Source organism: Cervus elaphus, chromosome 5, assembly GCF_910594005.1.
Source record: "Cervus elaphus chromosome 5, mCerEla1.1, whole genome shotgun sequence".
Taxonomy (NCBI): Eukaryota; Metazoa; Chordata; class Mammalia; order Artiodactyla; family Cervidae; genus Cervus; species Cervus elaphus.
Genome location: NC_057819.1, coordinates 120,092,440 through 120,120,226, shown reverse-complemented (window position 1 = coordinate 120,120,226; position 27,787 = coordinate 120,092,440). Strand labels below are relative to the sequence as shown.

Genomic DNA, 27,787 nt, shown 5'->3' with positions numbered 1-27,787 from the left:
TTTCTCTACTCCAGAGCAGCCTCCGGGTGACACTCGGAGAAAAGTAAGTGATTTCCTAGGCTCTTGTACCATGGCTGTTGCATGGAGTTGATTTGTGGAGCTCCGTTTGGTTTTTTGGTTGGCTTATCATTTTACATTTCTGCTCATCTGCCCTTGAGTTTTATTTGCAATATCATTCTTCTTGTGGAGACTCAGGTTTCACCCCGGAGAGATTCTGATGTGTACTTTGAAAACTGAAAAAACATCTCAGGCACTTTTTCTCTCTCCTCCCCCTCCTAGCCCTCCCAATCACCTGGCCGCCCTCTCCAAAAAAAAAGAGAGAGAGAGAGAGAAAGTTTCAACAATCTAACGTGGTTATCTTGCAGTAACTAGTGGTACTATATTTTCTGTCCTTAGTCAATTAATAATAGATTTCAGTCCACAGAGAGTATATAGATCTCTGTCTAGATTATAAGGCAGGACTTCAAATCTACTTTAAAAACAAAACCCCAGATTTTAATGTAGAAAACAGAAAATGTATTATTTTATTGGCAGAAGTTTTTTTTTTTTTTTTGCTTCCAACTGTGTTAGTCTCTCTTTATTCTTTTGTAAACTTCCAGATTAACCACTTCCGTTTGTAGGTGATGAAATGTGTAAGCTATCCACTTCAAGTGTTGGTTGGCACTGTCATGAGCATGGTCTTTCCCTTTACTCCACTCAGTTACTTCTGATTCTTGTATATTCCAAGTCTTGGAAGTGGTTTCACTGTAGACGTTATCTGAAGGTGCTTTCTAGTGGTAGGCTACAACCAGACTCTAGCTGCTCCAGGAAGGATGACACGTTTTTCTCAAAAACAATGTATTGGCAGAAGTTTTAAGAATCCTGCCCCACTTCTGACTCTTCTAGTTTATTTTACCGATGGGAATAACAGCAGCAAACCAAGCTGTTTCTGATATGGTGAATCAGAGTCTTATGCAGAGAGAATCAGAGCCCTTTTCTCCATAGACCTCTTCCTCTTTTCCAATGACAACCTTTGTGCCTTTTGCAAGCAGCTCTGAGGTGGGTGAAAGATAATGCTGCTGACTAGTTTATTTTTTTTAGGAGTTTATCTTTGAGTAAAGCTTGCTTGGCAGTGCCTGTCTATCAGATGCGAATATTTTCCAGTCAGGAGACCAAAAACGTGCCCTGCACGAGCAGTTAGGTGTTTTTCCAGAGTACAGTGCCAGTGTATATAGTTTTTATATTTCCCCAGCTGCTGATTTTATACCAAAAGTCATCCTGTGTGAAACCTGTGGGGGGTTGGATGTACTTATTTGTTGGGCATTTCATAGATAACTAGTCTCTGTGTGCTTTATTTCATTTTGTTTTATATTCTTTAAACAAAGTTATTTAATGGTCATTTCTCGATATCAGTAGCTTATGTATTTTTCAAATGCTTCAGAATGAACAAAATACTTTTCACGGTAGGGGAAACTAAGAAAAGACTTTGATAGAATTAGTTCTTTCTCCAGGCAATTTGAGATTACACATTACACCAATAAAACTATGGCATGCTATGTTTAAAGAGAATGGACTTCATATCTCATCCTTTTCATCTGAATTCTGACCTTGTCTAAATCTGAAACAGTATAATGGACTAACCTGCCTTCCTTGTGGGAAAATCAGACCAAACCTCTTCCTTTCAAAATATTATTGCCTTTGTTTGTTTTCCTAAATAAAGATCAGTTTCTCCCTGAGTTCAGACCATAGAACACGCACAGTGCAGAAAGCCTCCATGTTAGGGTCATTTCCAGGGAGCTGGGACAGAATGGTAGAGGGCCCACAGCAGTCAGAACTAGTTCGTTTCATAAAACTCCAAACTGCCCAGGGAACTCATCCATATTCCCAGTTACCTAAAGAATTTCATTTTCTAAAACACTTCAAGGTACTTTTCTGTAGTCAACAAAGACAGTTGAAATGCTGCATTTTGTCAAGTCACAAACTAATCATATCAGTAATTAAATGAATCATTCCTTACCTAGGCTCAACAGAAGTGTGACTTTAGTGCATAGATAGTATGTCTTATATGCACTCTTGGCAAGAAAAGGGGAGATGGGTAGTTTTAAGAAAAAGTATCCCATCGCTAGTTTTTCCAAAGGGAATTATTTAAAATGCGTGTAAAAAAAAATTTATCTCAGGACTCAACTGTCTTTCATAGTCCTCTTTTTCAAATTAGAGAAGCATAAGGCGTTTTGCATAGAGATCGGAGGAGAGACCTTAAAACACAGTCATTCTAGATTTGTTCTCATCGGGGCCATATTGCTAGCTGCTAAAATACATAGTACTTTCTCTCATGCAGGTGTCAGATTCTGATCTGTAAAGTTCCCCCGGTAACAGAGCAGCTAGGGAGTGTGTCGTAGGAGGACTAGCGTTTGCAGTCTAGGTCTGTATGTTGAACTGTCTCCAATGGAACGGGCTGGTACGTTTGCTTCTCCTCTTCAACCCATGGGAATAACAAGGTCATGGGCAGAAAACCTCCTGAGTTCAAATGCTGGCTTAAATTTTCTTTTTTTTTTTTTTCCTTTTTTTGGCCACACCGTACCAGGGAAGTCCCATAAATGATTCTTTTTTAAGTAGATGCCAGCATGGTTGTATAAGAGATAGGTCCTGTCTCCACAGAGCTTGTATTCTAGCAGAGGAGACAAGACAGTAGACAAAATAAACTGCAGTGATCACTACAGAGAAAATCACCGTGATCCCAGTGGGGAGAAATGAAGCGAGATGACATGATAAAGTGACTGGGTGCCTGCTTTCCTTTGACTAGAATAGATGACATTGAGTTGCAGCCTCGGAGGTGAGGAGGAAGCATTGACGAGAAGATGGTGAGGCCAGGGAAGGAGCAGGTCAGGAGTGACCCAGACAAAGGGCCAGCTGGCGTGCATTTGCTACGACCGCTTGCTCGCGGGGGTGAGGTGCAGCGCGGGCAGTGAGGTGTGGGACGAAGTCAGGGAAGTAGGCGGCGGCTGAGTCAGGTGGGTCCTCGGAGGCCAGAGTAGGGGCTAGGTCTGAAAGCACCCCCTGGGTTTTCTGTTAACTGGCGATGCTGATTTTCCTGAGGGTAGATTGATACTTGAGAAAACAGTGAAGCAGAGTGAGAATATGTGTAGCGGGTTCCAGGTTCAAGGTTATGATGGCTCTCTCCTTGAGGAGCGCACCCTGCCGCTGAGATGCTCCACAGCTGGGGGTTGCCTCCTCAGAGCTCTCCACGTAGGCTTTTGGCTCAGATTGCTACTCCGTTTTGTTCCTTGATGGTCTGAATCTCTCAGCTGCGTGAGGCACCTGGCATGTAGTAACCGGTGTCTGGTCTGCAGATGAGGCTCTGAAGAAGCTGCAGTGGCTGTTAAGTGATCCTGGAATCTGTTTTCAGAGCATCTGAAAGCACAGCTACATGCAAAAACCAAAAGCAAACCAACCTTAACCGTGGCTCGAGCTCTATTTAGGAGTCTCTGTTTTCTCTATCTTCTCTGTTCCATCTTCTTTGTAGAACAGGAGAATGACTAACAAGTAGACAGCAGGAGAGGGAGACTAGAATTCATGTTTACTGAATACCTGTGATCCACCAAGCAGCGCTGAGCTCTGTAAGTTTCATCTCATCTCATCTCATTGTCACAGCAACTCTGTGAAGTGGGAATTATTCCACTGATGAGATAACGGAGATCCCAGGGGTCAGAGGGACTTGCCCAGGGTCACAGCACAAGTGACAGACTGAGGTCAAGTTCAGCCTCTCCCTGGCCCCTAAGCCTTGAGTCTTAGCATTATCCCATATGTTTTGCTTCCCTTCCCCGAATTATCTTCCCCCAGATTTAACAGATGTGAGACACACAAGGCATCTTTGAGAAGTATGTTAGGTTAAACAGTGTTAGTCTTTGTCAAACTACAGAACTTCTCAAAGCCTTTAACATGCGTGCATCCCTTGTGATTGTCCATGAGAAGGAGTATGCTGCATGTTGTAACTTAACTGGATGTGTAGACTGTTTTTTATGCATTAACTGCTAGGATCAGTGTTCCATGGGGCCTACTTTGGGGAAATCAAAAAATTGTAGAAGAATGGGGAAAAAAAGAAAAAAAAAAGAATGGACAAGAGACAAAGGCATTTTCACTCTGGAGAAAATCCACATGGCCAATAAATACATGAAAAGATGCTCAACTTCATTAGCAGTCGGAAATGTAAATCAAACTCACAGAGAGACTGACAAAAATTAAGTCCAAATATACCAAGTGTTGAGGAAAAGCTGGGTCGACAAGAGGGAGAGTCTTGCTGGCGAGAGTGTAAACTGATGTAACCTTTTTAGAAACCAGTTTGGCATTTTTCTCCTGAAGTCAAATGTTCATATACTCTCTGACCTCCAGTTCCAGTCATCAGTATAAGCTTTAGCATAACTCCTGCATGTATGTGTCAAGGGACCCATTCGAGTATGTTTTTAGTCACACAGTTCATAATAGCAGACTGAAAAGTAACCCCAAAAGCCCATCAGCATTGGAAGGATAGACTGAAGTTGTTCATAAGATGAATATTACACAGTATGGTTAAATACAACAATATTAGTGAATCTTAGACATATAAAGTCGATTAAATGAAAACTGCACTTTGCTGACAAGGCTCAACTTTGCTTGACTGGGTTCCTCTTAGTGTAAGCGCTGCTGGAGACGAAACCCCATTTGGTTTCTTGCACCACCGGCAGCATGAGTTGTTTTGCAAGCAGATGTGTTTCAAACGTCAGGGACCCTCCACAAGGTGATACCAGCATGCCAGAACGTTTCTCAGCTCACACACTCTGCTGGCTCATGCTGAGCCAAGAGCCTCCGAGTCTTCGAAGACCTTTTCCTAACCAGAGGGCAGGGTTATGAATGCAGCCTATGAAATACGAGCTGGTCTAAGAGTCTTCGTTTCAGTTAGACACACATCTGAAGAAAAGAGGATCCAGGAGAAGAGTACTGATGGTCCCTAATCATACAGATAAATTTAGATCTGGAAGAAGGACACTGAGCCTATTGAACTGAAGGGAGAGCTATTGGCCTGCCGTTTACTTTTTTGGGCATTTCCCATCAGGACCTCACCTGTGATGCCCGCATCGAAAGTGGCTGAGACCCAGCTTCATCTGCAGCTGAAGTGCACAGGGCCCGGGGAGTGGGTCCCTTCTGCTCCCTGGGATGATGGCCAAGACCTGATGGCTCTGTTCCCTGCCCGTAGCCCCATGTGTTTGCTGTTTTCTAGCTTCCCTTGGAAGGGAGTGACTGGTCTGGCCTCTGTTTTTTTTTTAATTAATTTATTTTGCTGTACGGGGTCTTAGTTGTGGCATGCAAACTCTTAGCTGTGGCCTATGGGATCTAGTTCCCTGACTAGGGATTGAACCTGGGTCCCCTGCATTGGGAGCTCGGCATCTTAGCCACTGGACTGCCAGAGAAATCCCTTGGCTGGCCTCTTGGTTTGCTAAAGAGGGAGCCTCTTATGGGCAGTAGTGAGATTTAACATTTGATCTTTGGGAATTTTTTTCATCAGGATCTTAAAAATAGGGCCCTTATTGCAGCTGGACATCCAAGAGAACCCCCTACCCACCCATCTCCCTTCTCTTTTCTAAATAAGCCTTTCTCTGGACATCCTTTCCCAGGTAAGAATTTCAGAGCTTTTAGCTTTGAGCCAGCTAAAGCCACAGCTTTTAGCTATGAGATGAGCCAGTTGTTGGGAAGGACAAGCAAATCAGCTGTCAGCTACACCTGGCCCTCATCCCCACCCCTGTTTGTAGTTAGCCCTCACACATATTCTTAATATTAGTGCTGGTGACTGCACTGAACTGCTGAGGTTTTACCTTTCTCACCAAACAGTGCTGGAACTGTTTCTTTGCTCCACAGTCCAAATTTGTATGTTTGTCTAGATGCCAGTCTCCCTGTGGGTCTGAATTACCGTCTTCCCCACTCCCGCCCCTGCCCCCAAGTTTCTCTCACTAACCTGTTTTTCTTTTCCTTTAGACCAATGAGGCGAGCTCAGAGTCGATAGCATCCTTCTCTAAGCCGGAGATCATGAGTAGCTTCCTGCCAGAGGGAGGGTGTTATGAGCTGCTCACTGTTATAGGTAATGTCCAGAGGACTGTCATGCTCCCGGGGACCGCAGCAGTCTTTTCAGCATCCTCAGATGAATGTGTGCCAGAAGCTGTCAGCCAGTTAGCAGGATGTGTGGTGACAAAACTGGCTTTTTGGGGCAGGGTCTTCTGTGGTTTTCTTCTTCAAGGTATGGAGAAAGAGATCAATCACATTTTCAGGAGAGGAGCTCTTTTTCGGTTTTTTCCTGCACACTCCTGGTGTCCTGGACCATCATCAATTAGAATAGTTGTCTGAGAAGGAACTGATAGAAGAAGAAAAAATCAAGACAGAAGTGAAAGTTCTAATTTGAATTTTCTTTTAAAATCAAGTCTTTTTTTTAAATTGGTGAATAGTTGATTTCCAACGTTGTGTTAATGTCAGGTGTATAGCAGAGCGCTTCAGTTACTCATATACATACATTCATTCTAAAATCAAGTCTCTCTAAAGAAGATGAAAGCTGATGTTGCTCTTGTCCCTGCTTACGGCCTTCTTTTCTTTTAGGCAAAGGATTCGAGGACCTGATGACAGTGAATCTAGCGAGGTACAGACCAACGGGGGAGTATGTGACAGTACGAAGGATTGACCTCGAGGCTTGCTCCAATGAGATGGTGACGTTCTTACAGGTAATCAGAAATGATTGACACTTGGAGGGTGGGCTCTTAGTCCCAGTAGTCATTACAAGGCATGTTTACATCTGTCTTCTGAAATAGCTGGCAGGAAACGAAGGTAGACCAAGCCAAGAAGTTAAGGAAGCTCTCAGTGAAGAATCTTGGACATCTGGTATTAAGGATTCTGTAGCACTGCTCAGCCCGATGTATATTTCCCTCTTCTCTAGAGACTCCTTGTGGCTCATTTATTCATGTATCTATTATTCAGCCAGGCTAAGTAACTCACCCCTGGTCACACACACTAGTAAGTGACAAGCTCCACACACAGACAGTCTTTTCTGGTGCAGGGACAAGGGCCTGAGTCAGTGTATTTTAAGTACAGTTGGTTGGGCCCCTTCCCCTTCTTCAATTACAGCGTTTTTCTGAATTCAACTCATCCGAAGGTGCTCTAATACCAGTTCATATGTTCAGAGTAGTTTTGTGGGTCTCAGGGTGGGACAGAAAGTCAATCCTAGCTCAGTTATTTGGAAAAAAAGATACCTGAGTTTGTTTGAGAGCGCATTGGGCTCTGTGATTCTTTTCTTCATTCTGTAGAGCTGTGGATAGGTTAGAAGGGGCTGGCTGTTTGGCCTTGGCTCATTTCCCAGAGGCCAGGACCCTGGAGTTTCTGCAGTTCTTTTGTCCAATTTTTTTTTCACATCTTTTTTCCAAATTTACTTTAGAATTCCATCAGTCTTACACTTTCTATAGCTGCTTTTGAGGAAGGGAGCTCTCAACCTGAGGTCGCTGGAGAAATCTCTTCTGATGTTTAGTAGTTGTTCTTAATGCGCTGTTTCTGTGTTTCCATTTCTAACAGCACTTTCCTTTGTAATAGGAAAACATTTTTTGTTGTTGTTGTTTTATTATCTTAAAGAGGAGTTCTGTGCCTTGGCCCTTGAAGTTGAGCTAAGCTTTTAACTTCCCAAGTCTTCAGTCTGCAGTTTGTTTTCATGTCTCCGAGGCAGTGCTGCCACCCTCTGCTGGCTCAGCAGTTGCCCTGGCGGTGGGGAATGGTTCTCAGGCCCTTTAGGATTGGCTGGCAGAGTCCAAGTTAGGCAGACGCTGGTGGAGCAGGACTGACTTCCCTGCAGAGACAGCAGAGCCTGGCTCCTCTCATCCCAGTCCCGGCTGCTCCCGGGATTCTAGGTCCCTGTAGTGTCCACGCTGCCACCATGTTGCGCGTTCTCCTCGGTGCCCCTTGGTTCTTTTTTAATATTTATTTGGCTGCACCAGGTCTTAGTTGCAGCATGCAGCCTCTTTTAGTTGCAGCATGTGAACTGTAGGTTGCGACATGTGAGACTGAGTTCCCTGACCAGGGATCGAACCTGGGCCCCTGGCGTTGCGGAGTGTGGAGTCTCAGCCACAGGACCACCAGGGCAGTCGCTGCCCCCTGGTTCTGACTGCGGCTCACCAATGCTTGCAGGGGGAACTCCACGTCTCTAAACTCTTCAGCCACCCCAACATCCTGCCCTACGGAGCCACCTTCATTGCGGACAACGAGCTGTGGGTCGTCACGTCGTTCATGGCATACGGTGAGTGGGCAGGGGGTCCTGGCGGAGAGGGGTTCAGAGCGCTCTGCCGGCAGCTCGCTCATGCGCTACCGCCCTTCCCTGTCCCCTCCGCCCTCTTTCTCAGGCTCGGCCAAGGACCTCATCTGCACGCACTTCATGGACGGCATGAGCGAGCTGGCCATCGCTTACATCCTGCAGGGGGCGCTCAAGGCCCTGGACTACATCCACCACATGGGCTACGTGCACAGGTGCTTGCTTTCGCAGGCCTCTCACCCTTTACACGAGCGGTGTCTGGGGTCGTGAGCCCCCAAAGAAACGGTTGAAGGTTGAAGTCAGTGAAGCCAGAGGTTAAATCGAGGCTCGAGTCCTGTCCGTGCCTCTGCTGGGGGCGCGGAGCATTTGCCCTGTCCGTGTTGAAGCTGCTGACTTTCTCTTTACCGAGCAGCTTTTTCCTGAGTACTGTGTGAGGGGACCGACTATCCAACGTGGGCCTCTGCACCCACCCCCTCCCTCCTTGGAGCACCCCTGCTGGGGTGTGCTTCCCCCGAGTCAGCCCTCAGCTGGGAGGCTCAGGAAAAGACAGATTGCTCAGGAGATGGTGTCTGGGAGAAGCAGTTCCGGGTAGGGAAGATGATACAACCAGGACCTCTCCCTAATTCCACGTGCAGAGGAGCAGTTCAGATGTTTTCAAGGCCTAAATGCAAGCTCTAGGCTTACACAGAAGGAAATGCAAGGAAATATTTTTGTGACCTGAGGCTTACCATAACTTCTAAATGTTTTATACACACAAAACATTAAGGCAAAAAAAAAAAAAAAAAAGGATGGATTCGATTTGATTATATCACAATTAAAGCTTTCTCTCCACTACAGGGCACCAGGGACAAAGTTAAGAAAGGAGTTAGAGTGTGAAAGCTGTTCATCTTGGTCCAAAACCGATTTTGTGAATCCATAAGAAAAGGGTAGCAAAGCAATAGAACAATGAGCAAAGGATATGAAGTTTATACAAGAGAAAACCCAAAAGACTAATAATGGTCATATGAACAGACACTCTAGCGAGGCTTCTCAGGTGGCGCAGTGGTAAAGAACCTGCCTGCCAATGCAGGAGACCTAAGAGACTCAGGTTTGGTCCCTGGGTTGGGAAGATCCCCAGGAGTAGGAAATGGCACCCCACTCCAGTATTCTTGCCTGGGAAATCCTATGGACAGAGGAGCCTGCCAGGTTACAGCCCATGGGGTCACAAAGAGTCAGACATGACTCAACAAGAATCAGAAAATCAAATGAAAACAAGGTGATGTCACCTTATGCCTGTGGGGGGCCTGGCAGGGATTCAGAGGCTGGGTGAGGACCAGTGTGGTGAGGAGGTGGGTCTCCCATCCTCATGGTAGAAGGTGACCCCACGCAGCAAGTCAGGGTCACTCAGAACCGGGGCTGTCAGTGCTGGCTACCCTCTGGGTGCACCCCCCAAAGAAGCCCTCCCACAGGCACCTCAGGGGCTGTGTGTATAGACATCTGTGTTCACATTCGTGCTGATTAGAGACAACACGAGTGCCCCTTCCTAGAAGAATGGATTAGTAAACGTCAGAGCCCACTCCAGAGTACAGGTAGCAATTAAAAGCAACAGTGAGGTGTATACCATTGGCAACACAATGGGGCTCAGAAACATAACCCTGAAACATGGGCTGCCTAACACAGTACCATTAGGTCAGAACAGAAGATGCGTGCGAAGCAGTAATCCACTTTATGAGAACACCTACAAACAGAAAGTACAGATTAAAGGCAGTGGAGGAAGACACTAGAGGAAGCAGTGGTCTGTGAGCATAAAAGAGAACTTGAACAAAACATAGATAAGTTTTAAAACCTGGTCATGTGTAAATGGGGTCATGATGTTTTTTCTCTTTACGTATGTTTGAAATTTTTCACAAAAATACATGTTTGTTCATGTATATATAATATGTATGTATATCTGTACTCACATATGTATGTATATTTTGTTTAGTGGCTAAGTCACATCCGACTTTTGCAGTCCCATGGACCGTAACCCGCCAGGCTCTTCTGTCCATGGGATTTCTCAGACAAGAATACTGGAGTGGGTTGCCATTTCCTTCTCCAGGGGGTCTTCCTGACCCAGGGATCGAACCTGAGTCTCCTACTTGGCAGGAGGATTCTTTAACACTGAGCCACCAGGGAAGCAATAATCTGTATGTATGTGTATAATACACGCCCCAGGGGAGAGAGCTGACTGGGTCTAGTGTGTGAAGACAAAGGTTTGTGCTGTGAGGGCCTCCTCTGCCACCTGGTGACACACACCCCCTACTCCCCAGGAGCGTCAAAGCCAGCCACGTTCTGATCTCCGCCGATGGGAAGGTCTACCTGTCGGGTTTACGCAGCAACCTCAGCATGATCAGCCACGGGCAGCGGCAGCGTGTGGTCCACGACTTCCCCAAGTACAGCATCAAGGTTCTGCCCTGGCTCAGCCCGGAGGTCCTCCAGCAGGTCGGTGCCCTGGATCTCAGGAGCCCCCGCCCCCACTGACTTGTGATACCGCCCCCCAAGGAGGCCTTCAGGAAGTTCTAGGGATGGGGGGCGCCCTCTGCTTCTGAGCAGAGTGGGGGATTCTCAGAGAGCAGGCTCCCCTGTTGGCCGGTAGACCTGGGAGGCCCCTCGCAGCACAGGTATGTTGTGTCCCTGGAAGGTGATGTCATTACCCCTGGGGGGTCCTGAGCTGCACTCAGACTCCCTTCAGAGATGCTCCCATCTTACGGGAAGCATCTTACAGGAAGCAAATGCTGAAACATTTCGTGCTGTCTCTGCATCCCTACGCTAAGCAGAGCACTTCCTCCTGCTCTCACATGGCTTCAGCCAGACACTCATTCCTCCTGAAATAGCGACTCCTGAGTGTACAGGTGAGGGAAGCCCCACAGCTCATCCCGATTTGGGGACAGTTTTCACCTGCTTCTTTGTCTAAGAACAACGGCCAAGGCTCCAGTGGAGTGACCTGTGGCTCTTCTCTCCTGATACAGAATCTCCAGGGTTACGATGCCAAGTCTGACATCTACAGCGTGGGAATCACGGCCTGTGAGCTGGCCAATGGCCACGTCCCCTTTAAAGACATGCCTGCCACCCAGGTGAGCCTGCAGCCAGGGATCTCCTTCTGTCCTCCTTTCCTGTCTGCCTCCCACACACGCTTGTTGAGGACCTGCCACACTCTGGGCACCAGCCCGAGATGCTAGGATGAACAACCCAGGCTTTTCCTTCAAGAGCCCCAGTGTATGGGGGAGGCGGGGCAGGGGGGGTAGTTGTGTAACCATTTACTTGTGTCTGTGTCTGTGATAACTGCGGTGGAAATGGAGCCTGGGAGGTGGGGGTCACAGAAGCAAGCACTGCTCATAATCACAGGCCTGGAGCCCACATACCAGGAGTCTCTTTTTACTTTTAAGCTGACATTTTTTCCCCCCAATTTTGGCTGCATCACATGGCACGTAGGATCCTAGTTCCCCAGCCAGGGGTTGAACCCATGCCCCCTGCAGTAGAAGTGTGGTCTTAACCAACTGGACCACCAGGAAAGTTCCTGAGAAATTTTTTAAGTTTATAAAATATGTTTTGTTTTTTCACTTTGATCAGTATACCTGGAAGCTGTTGTTCTTCAGATACTAAGTCATGTCCAGCTCTTTGCAACCCATGAACTGCCACATGCCAGGCTTCCCTGTCCTCCACCGTCTCCCGGAGTTTGCTCAAGTTCATGTCCATTGAGTCGGTGATAGTGTAGAAGGCCGATTTCTAATTTAGAATTAGACTTCTCAGGTTCAGTGCTACCACGTTCCACTCTGTACCTTTGCAACCTTCAGCCTCCTTTCGTTCATGCTCCCCCCGCTTTTTTTAATTTACTTATTTTTAGCCGGAGAATAATTGCTTTACAATATAGTGTGTTGGTTTCTGCCGTACATCAGTATGTATCAGCCGTCGGTGTACACATGTTCCCTCCTTCTTGAATCTCTCTCCACCTCCCACCCTGTTCATGCCCCTTTGAACTTGCCTGCTTCCCTTGGCTTCTCGGCACACATGCAGCCAGGAGTCTGCATTGTCTCCCTTGGAGCTGGACTCAGGGAAGAGACTTATCCAGGTCTTGCCAAGTCTAGGAAGTGGACTTGGGTTGTTTGTGCAAGGATTACCTGGGGCCCAAGTTCCTGGAGCATGATCTAGACCTGGGGTGGGGGGGGTTGTGCCCACTGAGTAAGCCTCTCCTTGAACCCACAGATGGCCTGCCCCGTGGGGACAGGGGCAGCTGGAGAGTGGCCAGAGGGCAGCTCTAGAGGAGGGAACCCGGGGAGGCTTCAGGGAGGGGACACTTGAGACTTGAAGGCAAATAGGAATTAACTAGGTGAATAGGCAGTGGCACCCCACTCCAGTACTCTTGCCTGGAAAATCCCATGGATGGAGGAGCCTGGTAGGCTGCAGTCCATGGGGTTGCTAGGAGTGGAACACAACTGAGCGACTTCACTTTCACTTTACACTTTCATGCATTGGAGAAGGAGATAGCAACCCACTCCAGTGTTCTTGCCTGGAGAATCCAAGGGACGGGGGAGCCTGGTGGGCTGCTGTCTATGGGGTCGCACAGAGTCGGACACGACTGAAGTGACTTAGCAGCAGCAGCAGCAGGTGAAGAATGGGAGCTTCCAGTGGAAGGAAGCTTTTCAGCAGAGGGAACAGCCTGTGACAGACCCAGTCAAGAAAGAACAGAATCTGAGGACAGGAGATAGTTGTATGGCTGAAGTATGAGTGCTTCTGCAGGGCTGCCAGGTGGCATGGCTGGAGAAGGAAGCCCAGGCAGGTCACGAGGGACTTTGTGGGCCAGGCCAGGGTGTTGGGTTCCTGTCCTAGGGCATGTGGAGAACTGTCAAAGGCTTCTGAGCATAGGAGTGATAGCATCAGATGCATGTTTCAGAAAAGTGAGTCTCGCAGATGGATGAGCTCTGTTGGACCGGACAGGGGGATATGGATGTCTGTCTAAGTACAGAGTCGAGAAAATCAAAGTAAGACAGTGACAGGCCTTTTCCCACTTCTGTCTTTGCTGCCCCCGAATCACTCGTGTGTTTGGGGAAAAGTGGACTTGTAAAGGAACCCTGGGGTCCTTCCGGGGGCCCCTCCAGCCCGGCCCTGGCTCTGTCCTCCCCAGATGCTGCTGGAGAAGCTGAATGGCACAGTGCCCTGCCTGCTGGACACCAGCACCATCCCCGCCGAGGAGCTGACCATGAGCACCTCGCGCTCGGCGGCCAACTCGGGCCTGAGCGAGAGCCTGGCCCCCAGCACCCCCAGGACCTCCAACGGCGACTCGCCCTCCCACCCCTACCACCGCACCTTCTCGCCCCACTTCCACCACTTCGTGGAGCAGTGCCTTCAGCGCAACCCGGACATGAGGTGCTCCTGCCGGGCTCAGGGTGGGCCTTGGGGGAAGCCGACAGGGGCTGGAGAGGACGCCTCTGTCCTGGGAAGGGCTGGGTTCCCCGCAGGAGTCTGAAGTCCCCACAGCAGGAGTGGGTGGCACAGGGTTTGCCAGGAAGCCGGGCTGGGTCACTCTGGCTGTTGTTTCTTGGGGAGCCAAGAGCAGGAGGGGGCACTTGAGGGTAAGGCGGCAGCAGCAGGATTCTGCAAATGGCACGGGGTGATGCTGGTCTCTCCTTCCTCCGCAGACCAAGCGCCAGCGTGCTCCTGGGCCACTCGTTCTTCAAGCAGGTGCAGTAGCCTCCCTGGGCCCGTGGTGGTTCGCCTTGCTTGTGGCCTCAGCCACCCTCAGTCCCCTTAGTTCCGGGTCTTTAGATATTGTCTCCTCCTCCCTGGAGGAGGCTCAAATGGTAAAGAATCTGCCTGCAGGGTGGGAGACCCGGGTTCAGTCCTTGGGTCGGAAGATCCCCTGGAGAAGGGAATAGCTACCCACTCCAGCATTCTTGCCTGGAGAATTCCATGGACAGAGGAGCCTTGCAGGCTACAGTCTATGGGGTGGCAAGAGTCAGACATGACTGCATGACTAACACTTTCACTTTCCCGACGGGTCAGACATGACCATGTTTCTAAAGCCCACTGAAGGCGCTCTCCTTCCTCTCCCCTGCTGCCTTGAGCAGCCTGTCTGTCCCTGAGCCACGGCCCCTTGCCCCACCATGTCCCGAGGCTCAAAGCAACAGGATCCCCCCGCAACTCTCTCTCTTTCCCCAGATCAAGCGACGGGCCTCAGAGGCTCTGCCTGAGTTACTCCGACCTGTCACCCCCATCACTACTTTTGAAGGCAGACAGTCTCAGGATCACAGTGGGATCTTCGGCCTGGTAACAAACCTGGAAGAGCTGGAGGTGGATGACTGGGAGTTCTGAGCCTCTGAAGAAGGTGCATGTTCTCCATCCTGGGCTGCGTGCGCCTCTGGGACCCTTCCCGAGGGCTGGCCACATTCCCACCCTCCTGAGGGCAGATGAGGCAGAAAAGCCATTTCCACCAGGAGAGTTGGCTGCTTAGGGACTGGAAAGGCAATTCTTGGAGAGAAACTTTACTGCTTCAAGGCTTCTGAGACACGAGGGAGCCCCAACACCCAGGGATCAGGAGGGGCCAGAAATTCCCTGTCCTATGAGCTCAGGCGACCTGACCTCTGCAGAAGGAAGAGACACTGTCCTGTCCTGGCCGTGGGGGCTGTGAAGTTCAAGCCCAGGGTTAGACTCGCCTGGGGAGCTGTGCGACTTATTCCCATGCCGGCTCTCCTATCAGCCTAGTTCCATTCTTCTCCCCTACTCTCAGATCCTGTAGGTCCATGGAGGGACCCCCCCCACCCCCCCGTTTCCCCAGGTCTCTCCCTGATAACTGAAGGACAGGGTATTTTTTTCTCTTTAAGCACTAGATTAAGGCTGGGGTGGTCCATCCTCCTTTCACTCAGCCCCTGACCCCGGAAACCTTCCCTTGGTTCATCTGGGTAACTCCTTCCTTTCCCACCAGGAGTCCATCTAACTGAACCCTGCTGGCTGCCTTGGTGCTGCCCAGCCTGAGGGGCTTAAGTTCTTATGCCATGTTAGTTTCATTGCCAGAACAAATTAAAAAGTTCCAGAGAGTCCACCGGAGAGTGACATCATTGTGCGTTGGCCACGCAGGCTCAGACACAAGTCATCCCGCCCTGGGTTCTGCCATCTGAGAGGTTTCCACACATGCCCATGGAGCCATAGCAGTGACCTCCTTCATAAGATAGCCTCACAATACACATTTCATTTAAAACCCATGATAGATTTGTCTCTAACTGTCTGATGTTGGGACCATTTTAGCCTGTAGCCATCAAAACACTTTGGAGCAGGAAGGGTCTGAGGTCTAGGGCTGGCTCTTCCTCGGGACCACGTCTGGGCCAGTGAAGGCCAGGCAGAAGATGCTCCCTTTTGGCAGGAAAGGAGGTGAATGGGATTGTTGTGCAACAGGACTCGTGGTGTCTCCTTACCTTGGAAACCAATACTCAGAGAGCAGGTAACCTAAGACCCAGACCTGGTCCTCCCCTCCATCCTGGCTGGTGGCCAGGAGTCTGGGCCAGGGGTCAGGATGACCTGGGTTTCCTCCACGGTGCTTCCTCCTGGCCTGCATGCACCCCGGCTGGGCCCCTTGCCCTACCCATCCCCATCCCTCGGGGTAGGTGCCCCTCTAGCGAGCTCCAGCACTTCAAATGTCAGACCAAGGAAGTGCCCCTCCCTCTTGCCTATAGCTGCTTCACCCCCTCATATGCCCTCGCTTTCCCTTTCCTGAGAAACTAACACCACTTAGAAAAAAAATAACTCTTCCCCAGTTACAGGGGTTAAGGAGACGGCAGGACCCTGGAGGGAGTGGGGAACCCTGAAATGGAGGGAGTGAGCAGGCCAGCTCACATTTATTTCCAACCCTCCTGCCCAGTTCAGGTTTTTTTTTTTTTTTCTTTAAACCTCAAGTTCCCTTTTCTTCACACCATTATCAGCTTGTTTTCTTTCCTCTGGTCTGCTTGCTTCACCTTGCCATCAGCTCATCCTCAGCACGCAGAGTGCTGATTCTGTGGGAACGGCTGCAGCTCAGCACACGGATGGTCCTGGGCAGGGCCAAGGGGCCAGGCGGTGCCCAGGGGCTAGCCCAGTGCTGCTCCCCACACCTCCGCGGGCTTCACCTTTCTCACATCACCCCAACCCCCTTGAGAATCTGCAGACAGACAGGTGTGGAAGCTCAGATGGAAAAGAGAGGCCCCTTAACAGTTTCAGTTCTCACGCACCCCATCCGGGGAGGCCTGAGGGCTGCAGCTCAACCCGAATGTAAATCTTCCTCCATAGAGGGACAGGGAGCCCAGGAGAAAAGCGAACCACAGGGAGGGCGCCTTGAGGCAGCCATGGGAACAGCCTGCGGCTGGGGCGCCCGATGCCATTTGTTCCTGACAAGTGTGTGGGCCTCGCTGTGGAGCCGCTCTTTCTGTTCCTGCCACCATGTGGGCAGGCGCTATGTTTAGGGCTGCGCTTTGTGAAACAGCTTCCAGCCGGATGGCAGGCGCGGCTCAGCAGTCCCTGGTGTCCCTGCAGAGATGCCACGGGGACAGGCTCCCCTGTCCTCCTCGCAGAGCTGAGGAGTTAGGCGCCTGGCCTCGTGTACCCGGGACTTGGGGTGCCCACCGGCTTGGCCACGGGGCAGGGGTCCGGAGGCCCAGCCTCTTGACGCCAACCCTGCCACTCGTCTCTGTTATTTGAACAAGTCACTTCAAATCCTCAGGCCCCGCTCCCTGTGTCAAATGAGGTTTGGATGAACCCAGGTTTGCTTGTTTGAAGGATGGAAATCTTTCCCTGGAGCGGGTGCCCGCTGGAGCCGGGAGTGGGGGTGACTAAGCCCACAAAGTCGAGCCACAGAGGCGCTTTGGGACGGCGGCCTCGCGAGGGCCGCAGCAACGGGCACCGCAGGCGCAGGCCGCCCGGCGCCAGAAGGGGCTGAGGGCTGGTGGCCGAGGGGGCCCTCCCTGCGGCGGGGCCGAGCCTCGCGGCGCGGGATCGCGTGCCCGGCCGCCCCTGCCATCTCGGCGGCCGTGCGGGGCGCCCCTGACAGCGGGCAGACTCGGCGCCCGAGGGGGCGTGGGAGCCGCGCGGGGACGCCGGCAGGGCCCACGGAGCCGGGAAATGGAAGCAGCCAAAAGCCCAGGCGCGCCCAGTTATCCTTTGCCGCCGCCTCGTCGGGAGCGCCATTTGTCACGCGAGTCGTCTCCACCTGTAACTCGTCCCTGCCCCGAGGCCTCCGGCGCGGACCCTTCGGCTCCGGTCCCTGCCTCGGTCCAGAGCGGGCAGACGGGGCGGCGGGTTTCGCGAGGCGGGCGAGCGCGAAGCCCGAGGGGCGGTGCGGAGCGCGGGGTCAGCGCGGGGGGCAGACAAAGGCGGGGGACGCCGAGCGAGGGGAAGACAAAGCGCAGAAAGGGGGTCGGCGGCGGCGCCGGGGCCCCGGAGGCGGCACCGGGCGCGGCGGAGCCAATGGGCGGGCGCGGGGCGGGGGCCGGCGGGGGCGGCGCCGCGGTGAGGCGGCGGCGGCCGCGGCCGCTCAGGAACCACTGGCAGCGGCGGCAGCTCGCCCCCGCACGCTCCTCGCACCGAGGCTTCCCCCGGAGACTGACCCCCGCCCCGCGGCCCAGGCCGGGGCCCGGTGAGACCCGCGGGCGGGCCGGGGGAGGGGCCGGCCTCCGGCTAGCGATTCGGACGACCCAGGTGGGGGCTGTGGGCGCAAGGGCCGCCGCCCACGGGGTCCCGACGCCGAGCGTCTTAGTGCATCGCTCTCGCCCGGGGTCCCGAGGCCGGCGTCCGCCCCCCGGGCGGGGCCGAGGTCCCTGAGGCCAGGCCCGCCGGGCTCCTGGGTCGGGGGTCCGGTCCACGCGGGTTCGGAGCGGAGGAGCGGGCGGCGGCTCGGCGGGGCGGGGCGGGTGGCCCAGCCCGCGGGCGCTGTCCAGGGGCTGGGCCCAACGAACGGAGCGTACTCGAGGCCCCGCACTGGGCAGCTTTGGGCCGGGGTCAGGCCGGGGCAGCCGCTTCTGGCTGCGGCCCCAGTGGGGCCGGCCTCCTCTGACCTCCCCTCGCGCCTGGCGGCGTCCGGGTCCGCGAAGCGTTCGGGCGGCTGCGCGGAGCCCCTCCCCCAGCCGCTGCCCGCTAACTCCGCTCCTCCCGGGACACATGGTTCCACTCAGGGACCCCTGCCCCCTGGGGAGCCGCGTGGGGGCCCGAGCGGGCGAAGCGGGGGGTGGGTGAGGGGCGGAAGTGGCAAGACCCAGAGCAACAGGAAATGACTTAGGGAAAGTCCCAACCACAGCCCCCCAGCCCCCTGCCTGTAAACACCCCTACCCCCACCCTGCGGGCTGGGAAGGGCTTGTAGGGCCCTCCCAACCGACTTCCCCTTGCAGAACCCAGCGGGCGCCGCGTCTCCACTCGGGGCCTCCATCGCCTTCAACGAGCCATGTTCCAGGCCGCCGGAGCCGCCGCCCAGGCCACCCCCTCCCATGTAGGTGATCTGCCGGGGTGGGAGGGCACTCCATCCCCGCAGGTGTCTGGCCCGAGCCTGAAGGGACGAGGAGCGGCCTGTTTGCCGGCCTCCCTCCCCTTCCCCCTTGAGTGTCCCTGGGATCTGGGCTGGTGATGGTCTAGGGCCCTCCTCAACTGACCCTGCCCCACCGCCCTCTCCCTCAGGAAGCCAAAGGTGGCGGTTCCAGCAGCACGGTTCAGCGCTCCAAGGTAGGGCCCTGAGGCTGGGCTGTGCGGGGAGGAAGGGGTGGGCGCCAGTCAGGCCCCTGATGGAGTCTCTCCCGGAACAGTCCTTCAGCCTTCGGGCTCAGGTGAAGGAGACCTGCACCTCCTGCCAGAAGACCGTGTACCCCATGGAGCGACTGGTGGCCGACAAGCTCATTTTCCACAGCTCTTGCTTCTGCTGCAAGCACTGTCACACCAAGCTCAGGTGCGCCCCGGCCCTGACCCCGCCCCAGCCCTCCTGACCCGGCCTGACCTGACCACAGCGTTCTGCTTCTGCAGCCTGGGCAGCTACGCAGCACTGCACGGGGAATTCTACTGCAAGCCCCACTTTCAGCAGCTGTTTAAGAGCAAAGGCAACTACGATGAAGGCTTCGGCCGGAAGCAGCACAAGGAGCTCTGGGCCCACAAGGAGGTGGACCCTGGCACCAAGACAGCCTGAGGCCCCTCTGGATGGCCCGGCCCCGGGTGAGGGTGGAAAGGGGATGAGGCCATTTTGCTCAGGCAGAGGGTTGCAGGGGCAGGGCTCTGCTCCCGGATTCCTTCTTCCTCAGCCGGTGGGGGTTCGGGAACCAGGATTGGGGTTTGCTCACCACCCTACTTCCTGTTTCTTTCAGCCTACCCCACCTCACCCCAGGGCCCCCCTGAGAGGCCCTCAAACTCAGCTTCCCTATCTAGGTGCCTTTTCTCCAGCAAGGAGTCAGCATGCCCCCTCAGGGTCCCAAGCTCCCTCACTGCCACCCAGGGGCCTGTGTGGCCCCCATGTCTCCCCATCTACCTCTGCCCTTAGCCTGGTCCTGAGCCATGGAGACTGGAGGAAGGTGAGCCAGGGTGCCCCCTGCTGGGCCTCTCCAAATGTCCCCCAGGGCCCAGTGTAGGGGGAGGGGAACTGGAACAGCTCTGGGCCCCCTCCACCTGCAGAGGTGAGGCAGGGCGTGCCTGTCAGGGCCGGGATCATCCCACAGTGCGGAAGCAGCGGAAGGGAAAGCCTCCACCAGGCTGAGCCACAGGGACTGGGGGGTGCTGGCGGGGCCACATTCTCCCTCCTCCCACTTCTGCCAGTTTTGACTGTTGTAATCAATCCTATTTTAAACCTGTTTCGACAGATTCTGACTCTGTTATATGGCCGATGGGGGGGGCGCGGTTTGCGGCAGGGACACACCACACAGAGGTGAAGGGGAACAGCATCAGGCCAACACATTCCTGGCCTTGACTGGTGGCGGGGGGTGGTGGTTAGGGTGATGGGTGTCAGGGATCTTACCAGGCAGCCTGAGAAAAGGGGGTGTTCTTCCCAACCAGGTCTCTCCACGTCAAACTCAGCGAGTTTGAGGACTGAACCCCACTGGGTCTCTCAGCCTGTGCTGCCCAAGATCGGGCCATCAGCAGGTGATGGTGCTGAGTCCTTACCTAGATCTTCTTTGTCCTGGAAATCAGGAAGGGATGGGCAAACCAGAGGATCCAACAAGTTGTGTCCAAGGGCTTAGTCTCTGTGCCCTTTCCCCAGCAAGGAGTCAGTGTGCCCCTTCAGGGTCTCTCTTCCACTTTTCCAGCTCCAGGGAATGGGGCAGTCATGGTCACCATCCCAAGCAGTCAAAGGAGAAATAGCTCTTCTTCTCTTGGGGACAACAGTTTACAGTGACACAAACAAGGAGAGCCTAAGACCCCCCACCCCTCAGGAGAATACAGACAGGAAGTCGGGACTGTCCTGCCCCAGACCCAACTGTCCTGGTTTCCACCAGCTGACTGGACTGTGTAAATTGGCAGAACAAGAGGGCAGACTCCTAGGGGGATTACCTGACCCTAACCCTGTACAAGTCCTTAAGTTCCTAAGTGACCTCGTGCCCACAGAACAGGGTAGGAAGCAGGGCCTCAAACTCCGGTGGTAGATAGGCCACTGTGCTGTGTTGCCCTGGAAGTAACAGAGCCAACAGGAAGCAGAGTTGGCACCCTGAGCCTGGGTCCTCAGAGCATGAGGGGAATGCAGAGCGCCTCACTCGAGGCAGCTCTAACTTCTGCACCAGAGGCCTCAGCTGGGGACGAGGTTGGTCTTCCTCTACCCAGAGCTAAGCAACAGCATCAGCTCACCCAAGAGCCAGCAGAGGTGGCTTGTGGCGGTACCTGCCTCACAAGGATGTGACTTCGGCCGGCAAGGACTTCCCGGGGCTGGGAGGACTAGTGGATCCCACAGAGGTCCTGGGAACTGAGCCACAGTGACGCTCAAGTCGGGTGAGCTGTCAGTGTCACCTCAGGAAGTCAGCTGTGGTAGGTCCACCCTCAGTAAAGCGCCGAGGAGTTGGGGAGGAAGAGAGGGTGCCGTCTCTGAGCTAGCAGTGCCCAGGACCCCTCTGGGAATCATTTCAAGTTCTCTGCTGAGGGACGCAAGCTTGTTGACAGGCAGCATAACCTGGCTTCTCCCAGGTAAACACTTACTGCCTGCACCCCACAACCAAAAGCACTGCCACAGGACCCCTTGGGTATAAATGATCCCTTTTATTGTAAGTAATGCACGACACTGGCCTGGCTTTGCACTGCAAGCCCTCGGTCAAGATATAGTCAAATAACTATGGCTGCAGGTTCTTCTGCACGATCCACAATTCAGACTCACAGAGCTGGGGTGGGCAGGAGGGCAGTGGAGAGTGGACTGTCCCCAGCCCTGGCCTCTCCATGTTGGGTTGGCCAAGGCCGAAATACCCCACGGAATGATAAGCAAATGGTGGCATGGCCCTTCCCACAGCCAGCCTGGGGCTGCTAGGAGACGGCCCTTCAGATCCTTTGGGCCAGGCCATCCTAGGCCCCACAACTTTTCATCTGGATTATTTAATAAAAAAAAAAAAACAATAAATTAATTAAGCAACAGCTTGGTCCTGAGGATGCTGAGCCAGCATGTCCACAGTTTTTGGCACAAAAAAAAGAAAAATCAGGGTCTTGTTTTTTTGGAGTGTAGGATTTGTTGGCTTGTTGGCAAATTCATTTTTAAGAACACATTCCCTGTGAGGTAAGACCCCGGGGGTGGGGCTCTGTGAGAGCCTGAACCTGGGACACAGAGTCGTCTCATCTGGCACCGGCACCACTTTCCTGTTGGGGTCGGGGACTGGGGATTGGGGTGTGGGCCCAAGAAGAATGCTACAGCCATCAGGACGGGGTTGTGGAGAGGCCGAGCTGCCAATCAGCAGCTTTGGTCGAGACAAGGGGCCGGTCCCCTCCCTGGGCAAGAGCCAAGGTGGAGGCAGGAGCATACACTCACTGTCTTCAGAGGGCCCGGCTGGGGTGCCTGACGGAGGCCCCTGGGGGCGAGGATGGAAACAGAGGCCCAGGCCCAACTGGCACCGTGCAACACACATTCCTGCAAAACCAGCTGCTTTCGTTTGCTCTTCTCTCTCTTGAGGCGTCCATCACCTGTAACAGTCTAGAATTGATATATATAAAAACCATCAAATATGATCTGAGATATAAATTAACAAGTACAAGGCCTCACATTACATGATGTGAAAAGGCTAAAAACAGCGATAGAAACTACATTCATAAAAGTGCATCGTCAACATACAACGAAGGCTTTGGCTTGTTCTGGTGCCCGTGGGGGAGTGGGCATGGCTGGCAATGAGCTGCCTGGCGCGAATCCCCAGCTCCTTGGAGACACCCATCCCTGGGCACTGGCTTTTTTTTTTTTTCTCTTTTAACAACTCCCAAGGAAACTGGGTGTTGAGAGGGAGGAGCTCTAGCAATAGGCACATTTTGGAGGGGAGGGGCCGGAAGAAAGGACCAGCGCCCAGGCTGAGGTAAGTAAGGCCGACTCTAAGCTGCTTGAAGATACTGGCTCCCCGAGCCCTGCTGCCATTCCACCCCCAGGGGAGCGAGAAGGGAAAGAGGCTGGCCACAGAGGAACAGAGCTGGAGGTTCCCGACACAGGTGGTGGCATCACACAGGCTCTCCCTTCTACCAGGCAGAGCTCTGGCCTAGCAGGTCACAACCCGCAGACAGCCTGATACAACTCCCCGGCTCTGCGGGACGCTCCACTCAGGGTAGCCAGCCGGCTCAGGTGCCCTCACCGTATTGTCTGTCATCTTCTCTGCTCCGGTGGGGGAACAGGTGCCAGCCAGGAGCACAAGGCCTGGGGCCATGACCCTCAGCTCTTTCCAATCTGGCCCAAGGCCCCAGCCCACAGCAGGGGTACTCAGAGCCCAGAGAGCACACGAAGTCGCCAGTTTAGAAACTGGGTACAGCATAAGAGTGACTCCAACTTATAAAACACAGACAATTGCATTGACAGAACTGGGTCTCCCCTCAGTGGGGGCAGTTCCACATCTCAGGCCCCTGCTTGAGGGTGTGTGGTGGGGGGGCAGGGTCATGGGGGCAGGCAGGACAGGCTCCTCCTTCCCTGAATAAGGCAGCATAACAGTTGCTTCATTCATCTTTGGTAAAGGACAGGGGCTGGCAAAGCTGGCCTGGGGCTCCAGGGAGAGGGCCGCCCAGGCCTCTGCTTTCCATTGGCTGTGGGGTGCTGGGCTTTACCTCAGGCTTGGGTGGGCTTATCAGCCCAGAGATGCCCTGGTGGTCTCCAGACATGGGGAGGAGAAACAAAGTAACACTCTGAATGAAAGTAACACTATTCAGACCCTTGTGTCCATCCTGTGCCCCAGACTCTCTAGGGTCTGGTGCTGATGGCCATGTCAAGACACAGCCCCGAGGGTGGGGCCCTGGGTGCCTCGCACACTGTTCCAGCTCCTTCCCCTCCAGGCTGAGCTGAGGACGCTGGTGCTTCGGGTCTGGCAGGCTGGGGGCTCCTAGTCCGTGAGGCTGCAGCCTCCCTCCCAGGCCCCGGGCCCCAGCAGCAAAAGGGCACAGACAACGCTGGCTGGACTCAGCTCCGTGGTCCATGGCCCAACTTTGCTGAGCCCCTCAGCAGCCCCTCGCCCATGCAGAAGGGGCGGCCGGCAGCAGTGTGGCCTTGAGAGCTCAGTACACAAGCTGTGCAAAGTGGTGTGTGAGCAGCTCCTCGGCCGAAGGTCTCTGGCGGGCCTCCACAAAAATGCGCCTCAGGAAGTCCCGGCCGTGTTCAGAGATGTGGGAGGGCAGCTGAGGGTTGGTGGGCTGGGTGGCGATCTTGAAAATGGCGGCCATAGCTTCATACTCTGCCCAAGGTGGTTTCTCTGTCAGCATCTCCACCACTGTGCAGCCCAGGCTCCTGGAGAGAGAGAGAACCCCCGCGTCACCCCACAGCCAGCCCCAAGCTCCCAGCCGTCCCGCACACAGCTGTGAAAGGAGGTGCCTTTCTCGAAACACACTGAGGCAGGATGGGCCAGGCTGGGGGTGAACACACCTGAAGAGGGCCCCCACAGCCAGAAGAGGTTTCACAGCCCCGTTAACTTCTTCCACGTGGGCTTCATCAACCTGCACCCACCCGGCTGCTTCCTGATATCGGGGAGAACCACTGAGCATGTGCAGAAAGTGCTCTGAAATAACGGTACTGGTTTCCTACTGCTGCTCTAACAGTGACCATGAACCCAGTGGCATAAAAAAGCAGCCTAGGAGTGTTCCTGCTGTGGAGGTCAGACGCCTAAGGGCAGTCTCACTGGGCTGAAGTCAGTGTGCCACTCGGGACAGTTCCTTGTGGAGGCTCTCAGGGGAAAGCCCGTCTCCTGGCCTCTTCCCACTCTTAGAGGCTGCCTGCGTTCTCGGCTCATGGCTCCTTTCTTGTCTCACTCCAACCTCTTGTTTCCTTTGTCACACCTCTTACTACTCACTCTAATCTCCTGCCTCTTTTATAAGGACCTTTGTGAGTATACTGGGCCCATCTGGATAATCCAGGATCATCTCCCCATTTCAAAATTCTTAAAAATCATGTCTGCAAAGGCCCTACTGTCACATAAGGTAACACTTACTCATCCCTTTGGGATTAGGATATGGACATCTTCAGGGACCACTATTCTGCCCCCCCACAGTAACATTCTAAGAGGAAGTGATGCTCTCATAACTTTCAGGCCCTTTCAGAGGATGGATGCAAAATTAGAGCAGCTGCAGGCCATCTGAGCACTAGGAAAGGGAGCCGAAGCCTACCACTACTGCTTAGAGACCCATCCAGGCCTTCAAATGGGATCCAAGTTCTTTCAAGCATTTAGTGAACACCCCAGGGATGTTTTCCATGGCCTAAGCTCTCAGCAAGAATAGTTGCTGTTCAGAGTGAAAACACAACACATCTGCTGTGTGTACTGCTGCAGACACTACCACCCCTGCCCACATGGAGCCTGCAACCTGGCCTCGCTGGCCAGAGGCCAATCCTCACTCTTGCCACACTGCAGAGCCCTCAGCCCCATTTCTAAACTGGAGCCACTATAGCCCAGACCAGGAGATGGGGGTCCCAGCATGTCCCCAGCACACTCACCACACGTCTGCCTTCCTTCCGTAGCCCTCACCGCTGATCACCTCGGGGCTCATCCAGTAGGGAGTGCCGGTGACTGAGCGCATGCCCGTGCCGGACATGCAGATGGTTTGCAGGCGCTTGCTGGCCCCAAAGTCCCCCAGCTTCACATTTCCAGCAGAGTCTCGCAGGATGTTGGCTCCTAAGGCATGAAAGGACAGAGGCTGCAGCCCTGGACCCCTGGCACTTGCCGCCATCCTCCTTCTGTCCCACCCTCCCAGTCCAAAGGGCTGCTGGGTAGGATGGGGGCCTCGTGAGCTGGAACTGAACCACACAGAGCTAACAGGCTAGTGGTGGGAGGCATCTATACAGCAGCGAACAGTCATCACCACAGCTAGCATCTGCAGAGCCCTTCGCTGTGTTTTTCCAAATCACTGAACTGATCTTTACACCAGTCCCCCAAGGAAGTCATTAGGATTTCACGTTTCAGAAAGTTCACAACAACCAGGTGGAGAGTCCCCGAGTTCCTAGGTCATGGCGAGCCCACAGCCTGCCCCGCTCACCCTTGATGTCCCGGTGAACAATCATGTTGCTGTGCAAGTAGGACATGCCTTCCAGTATCTGCCGGGTGTACTTCCGGGTCACGCTCTCTGTCAGAGCACCGTAGGCCTTCAGCTGGTCTTTCACTGAACCCTAAAGTCACAGGAGTCAGAGCGGTCACTGCAGGAAGGCGGAGGGAAGAGGGCAAGGCTATTTCCAGCCCCCAGTGTTCAGCAAGGGAGTGAGGTCCAGTCCCCATTAATGCAGGCCAGGCACCATGCTAAGGGCTGTCAGGCAGCTTGGAGAAAAGTATGAGACAGCCCTTCCCTCACGCCAGGGTGACCCAAACCCAGAAGGGAGGTCTGTGTGCTCCAGGTAGAGGCAGTACCTACTGGATGGTGCAGCTGCCCTGTAAGCCTCAGGTCAGGGGAGCCTGGGACAATTCTCACCCCCACCGTCACTGCAGCCAGATGCAGGGCCTGCTGACTCCAGGTCCTGCCCCTGCCTCACTTTTCCCCTGGAGCCTCTGGAGCCTCAGGTAACCAGACTCATGTCAAAGGGACCCACCCTCCACAGCCGCAGCCCCACGACAGTCCCTCTCGTGCACGTCCGCCTGCGTCACAGGGCACGTACCCCTGGCATGTACTCCATGAAGATGGTCAGGGTCTTCTCGGCGCGGTCCCGCAGGCAGCCGTAGTACTGCACTATGCGCTCATGCTGCAAGTTCTTCAGCAGCTGGATCTCACACTCCAGAGCACTCACCTCCTGGGAAGGGACCAGTGGTCACCGAGGCTTGCAGGCCTCGGTTCTACCTGCCTGGCATCAGCTCAGCTTGCCCTAGTCAGTGGCCTCAGAGGAGCCCATGTGCCGTGGGAACTTCAGCTGGAGAAAACGGGGAATGTCTCAACTGTCTGGCCCTTGCCCACAATGCTGGCTAAGCTGTGGGATGGGGCATTCCCATGCTGGAAGACAGCAGACGGTGGGGTGGGAGATGGGTTTGTGGGTGCAGCTAAGGAGTTCAGATAACTGCTGAATTTGTGCACTCAAACTGGAGTGAAGGCCACAGCCAAAGCTAAGCTCCAAAGACAGGCTCCTTCCTGGCTCAGGGGCTGGGAGAGTGGCATCTGTCTGCTGAGGTGGGGGGCTGGGGGGCAGGAGCTGCTTGTTGTGGCACTGGCCATCCAAACCAGTCTGGGCAGCTAGGCACTTTGACACCAACTAATCTCTTCCTAGGACTGGGGTAGATGGTAAAGGAGCTTGGGAGGAAGAATGATGGGAGAAACAACCTGTAGCATCTCAAGCAATTAGTCTGTGCAGGAAGACAGGCATTTTGCTGAGAAGGAGGAATTGGAAGTCAGACCGTAGGGAAGGCAGTACCTTGCTTGTCTCGGGACTGTCTGGGTCAAACTGCACCTGCTTGGAAGCAAGTTCTCTTCCTGTGTCCACGTCATAGCACAAATAGACCCTGCCAAAGGCACCCTGGCCTAGGAGCTTCCCTCGGCGCCAATTAATAGGGGCACTGGGAGCTACAGGAGAACAGCAGGAAAGAGCATTAGAGTTCATGCACTTATTTCCCGACATTCCACCTCATTGTCCGAAGGCCCGAGCTGCCCCTCACCAGGCGTCATCACACCTCAGCACAGCATCTCCACCCTCACCTGGAACAGGCTCAGGGCCCTGGCCAATCAGACCTCAAGGCCCACACCCTGATAAGCAGAAGACTGACTAAAATCACAGTTAAATGCTTATCTGAACTGATTAAACACCTTTATACTTCCAAGGCCCCCAGACAGCTCATTATGTCAGGAATTAAGGAGATTGCTCTTCATTTAAACATGGAGAAACTAAAGGCCAGAGAGGAGTGGCTCATCACACAACAGTGGAGTGAGGACCAAGGTCCAGGG

The 27,787-nt window shown here is 53.7% G+C and overlaps 3 protein-coding genes across 23 annotated transcripts in view; 2 read left to right on the top strand and 1 right to left on the bottom strand.

The window, feature by feature from the left end:
- Window positions 1-15,341, top strand: part of STRADA (STE20 related adaptor alpha) — a 28,300-nt gene extending 12,959 nt beyond the window's left edge. For 10 of the 16 annotated variants that reach the window (XM_043904998.1, XM_043904995.1, XM_043905003.1 and 7 more), the window contains 9 exons: window positions 5,986-6,088; window positions 6,598-6,719; window positions 8,167-8,275; window positions 8,379-8,502; window positions 10,576-10,747; window positions 11,275-11,379; window positions 13,428-13,669; window positions 13,942-13,984; window positions 14,462-15,341. In XM_043904998.1, the coding sequence (XP_043760933.1) occupies window positions 5,986-6,088; window positions 6,598-6,719; window positions 8,167-8,275; window positions 8,379-8,502; window positions 10,576-10,747; window positions 11,275-11,379; window positions 13,428-13,669; window positions 13,942-13,984; window positions 14,462-14,614 (1,173 nt within the window). In that variant the 3' untranslated portion in view covers window positions 14,615-15,341. Of the gene's footprint in view, window positions 1-14; window positions 44-5,985; window positions 6,089-6,597; window positions 6,720-8,166; window positions 8,276-8,378; window positions 8,503-10,575; window positions 10,748-11,274; window positions 11,380-13,427; window positions 13,670-13,941; window positions 13,985-14,461 lie in introns of all 16 variants that reach the window. The other 6 variants (XM_043904988.1, XM_043904989.1, XM_043904994.1 and 3 more) reach the window with 1 other exon arrangement.
- Window positions 15,342-16,089: 748 nt separating this feature from the next.
- Window positions 16,090-20,095, top strand: LIMD2 (LIM domain containing 2). Of its 3 annotated transcripts, none has more exons than XM_043905005.1 (5): window positions 17,743-17,900; window positions 18,649-18,746; window positions 18,932-18,976; window positions 19,057-19,196; window positions 19,271-20,095. In XM_043905005.1, exons 2-5 carry the CDS (start codon window positions 18,702-18,704, stop codon window positions 19,428-19,430), a joined length of 390 nt encoding a protein of 129 aa, XP_043760940.1. In that variant the 5' UTR covers window positions 17,743-17,900; window positions 18,649-18,701; the 3' UTR covers window positions 19,431-20,095. The 3 variants fall into 3 exon arrangements, with proteins under 3 accessions (XP_043760941.1, XP_043760940.1, XP_043760943.1); XM_043905008.1 differs by having other exon boundaries at window positions 17,824-17,962; XM_043905006.1 differs by lacking the exon at window positions 19,271-20,095 and having other exon boundaries at window positions 16,090-17,962.
- A 1,368-nt stretch (window positions 20,096-21,463) lies between these two features.
- MAP3K3 (mitogen-activated protein kinase kinase kinase 3) overlaps window positions 21,464-27,787 on the bottom strand; it is a 59,162-nt gene continuing 52,838 nt past the window's right edge. For all 4 annotated transcript variants that reach the window (XM_043904985.1, XM_043904984.1, XM_043904987.1 and 1 more), the window contains 5 exons: window positions 27,261-27,409; window positions 26,517-26,648; window positions 25,907-26,036; window positions 25,368-25,545; window positions 21,464-24,170 (listed from right to left, as the gene is read on the bottom strand). In XM_043904985.1, the coding sequence (XP_043760920.1) occupies window positions 23,942-24,170; window positions 25,368-25,545; window positions 25,907-26,036; window positions 26,517-26,648; window positions 27,261-27,409 (818 nt within the window). In that variant the 3' untranslated portion in view covers window positions 21,464-23,941. The remainder of the gene's footprint in view (window positions 24,171-25,367; window positions 25,546-25,906; window positions 26,037-26,516; window positions 26,649-27,260; window positions 27,410-27,787) is intronic.

Bases quoted from the DNA above. Each gene is read 5' to 3' on its own strand.
- LIMD2 (XM_043905006.1), top strand. From the start codon at position 17,387: ATGGAAGCAGCCAAAAGCCCAGGCGCGCCCAGTTATCCTTTGCCGCCG. The intron at 18,747-18,931 runs GTAGGTGATCTG...CCTCTCCCTCAG, and splicing joins CCCAGGCCACCCCCTCCCAT to GAAGCCAAAGGTGGCGGTTC. The intron at 18,977-19,056 runs GTAGGGCCCTGA...CTCCCGGAACAG, and splicing joins GCACGGTTCAGCGCTCCAAG to TCCTTCAGCCTTCGGGCTCA.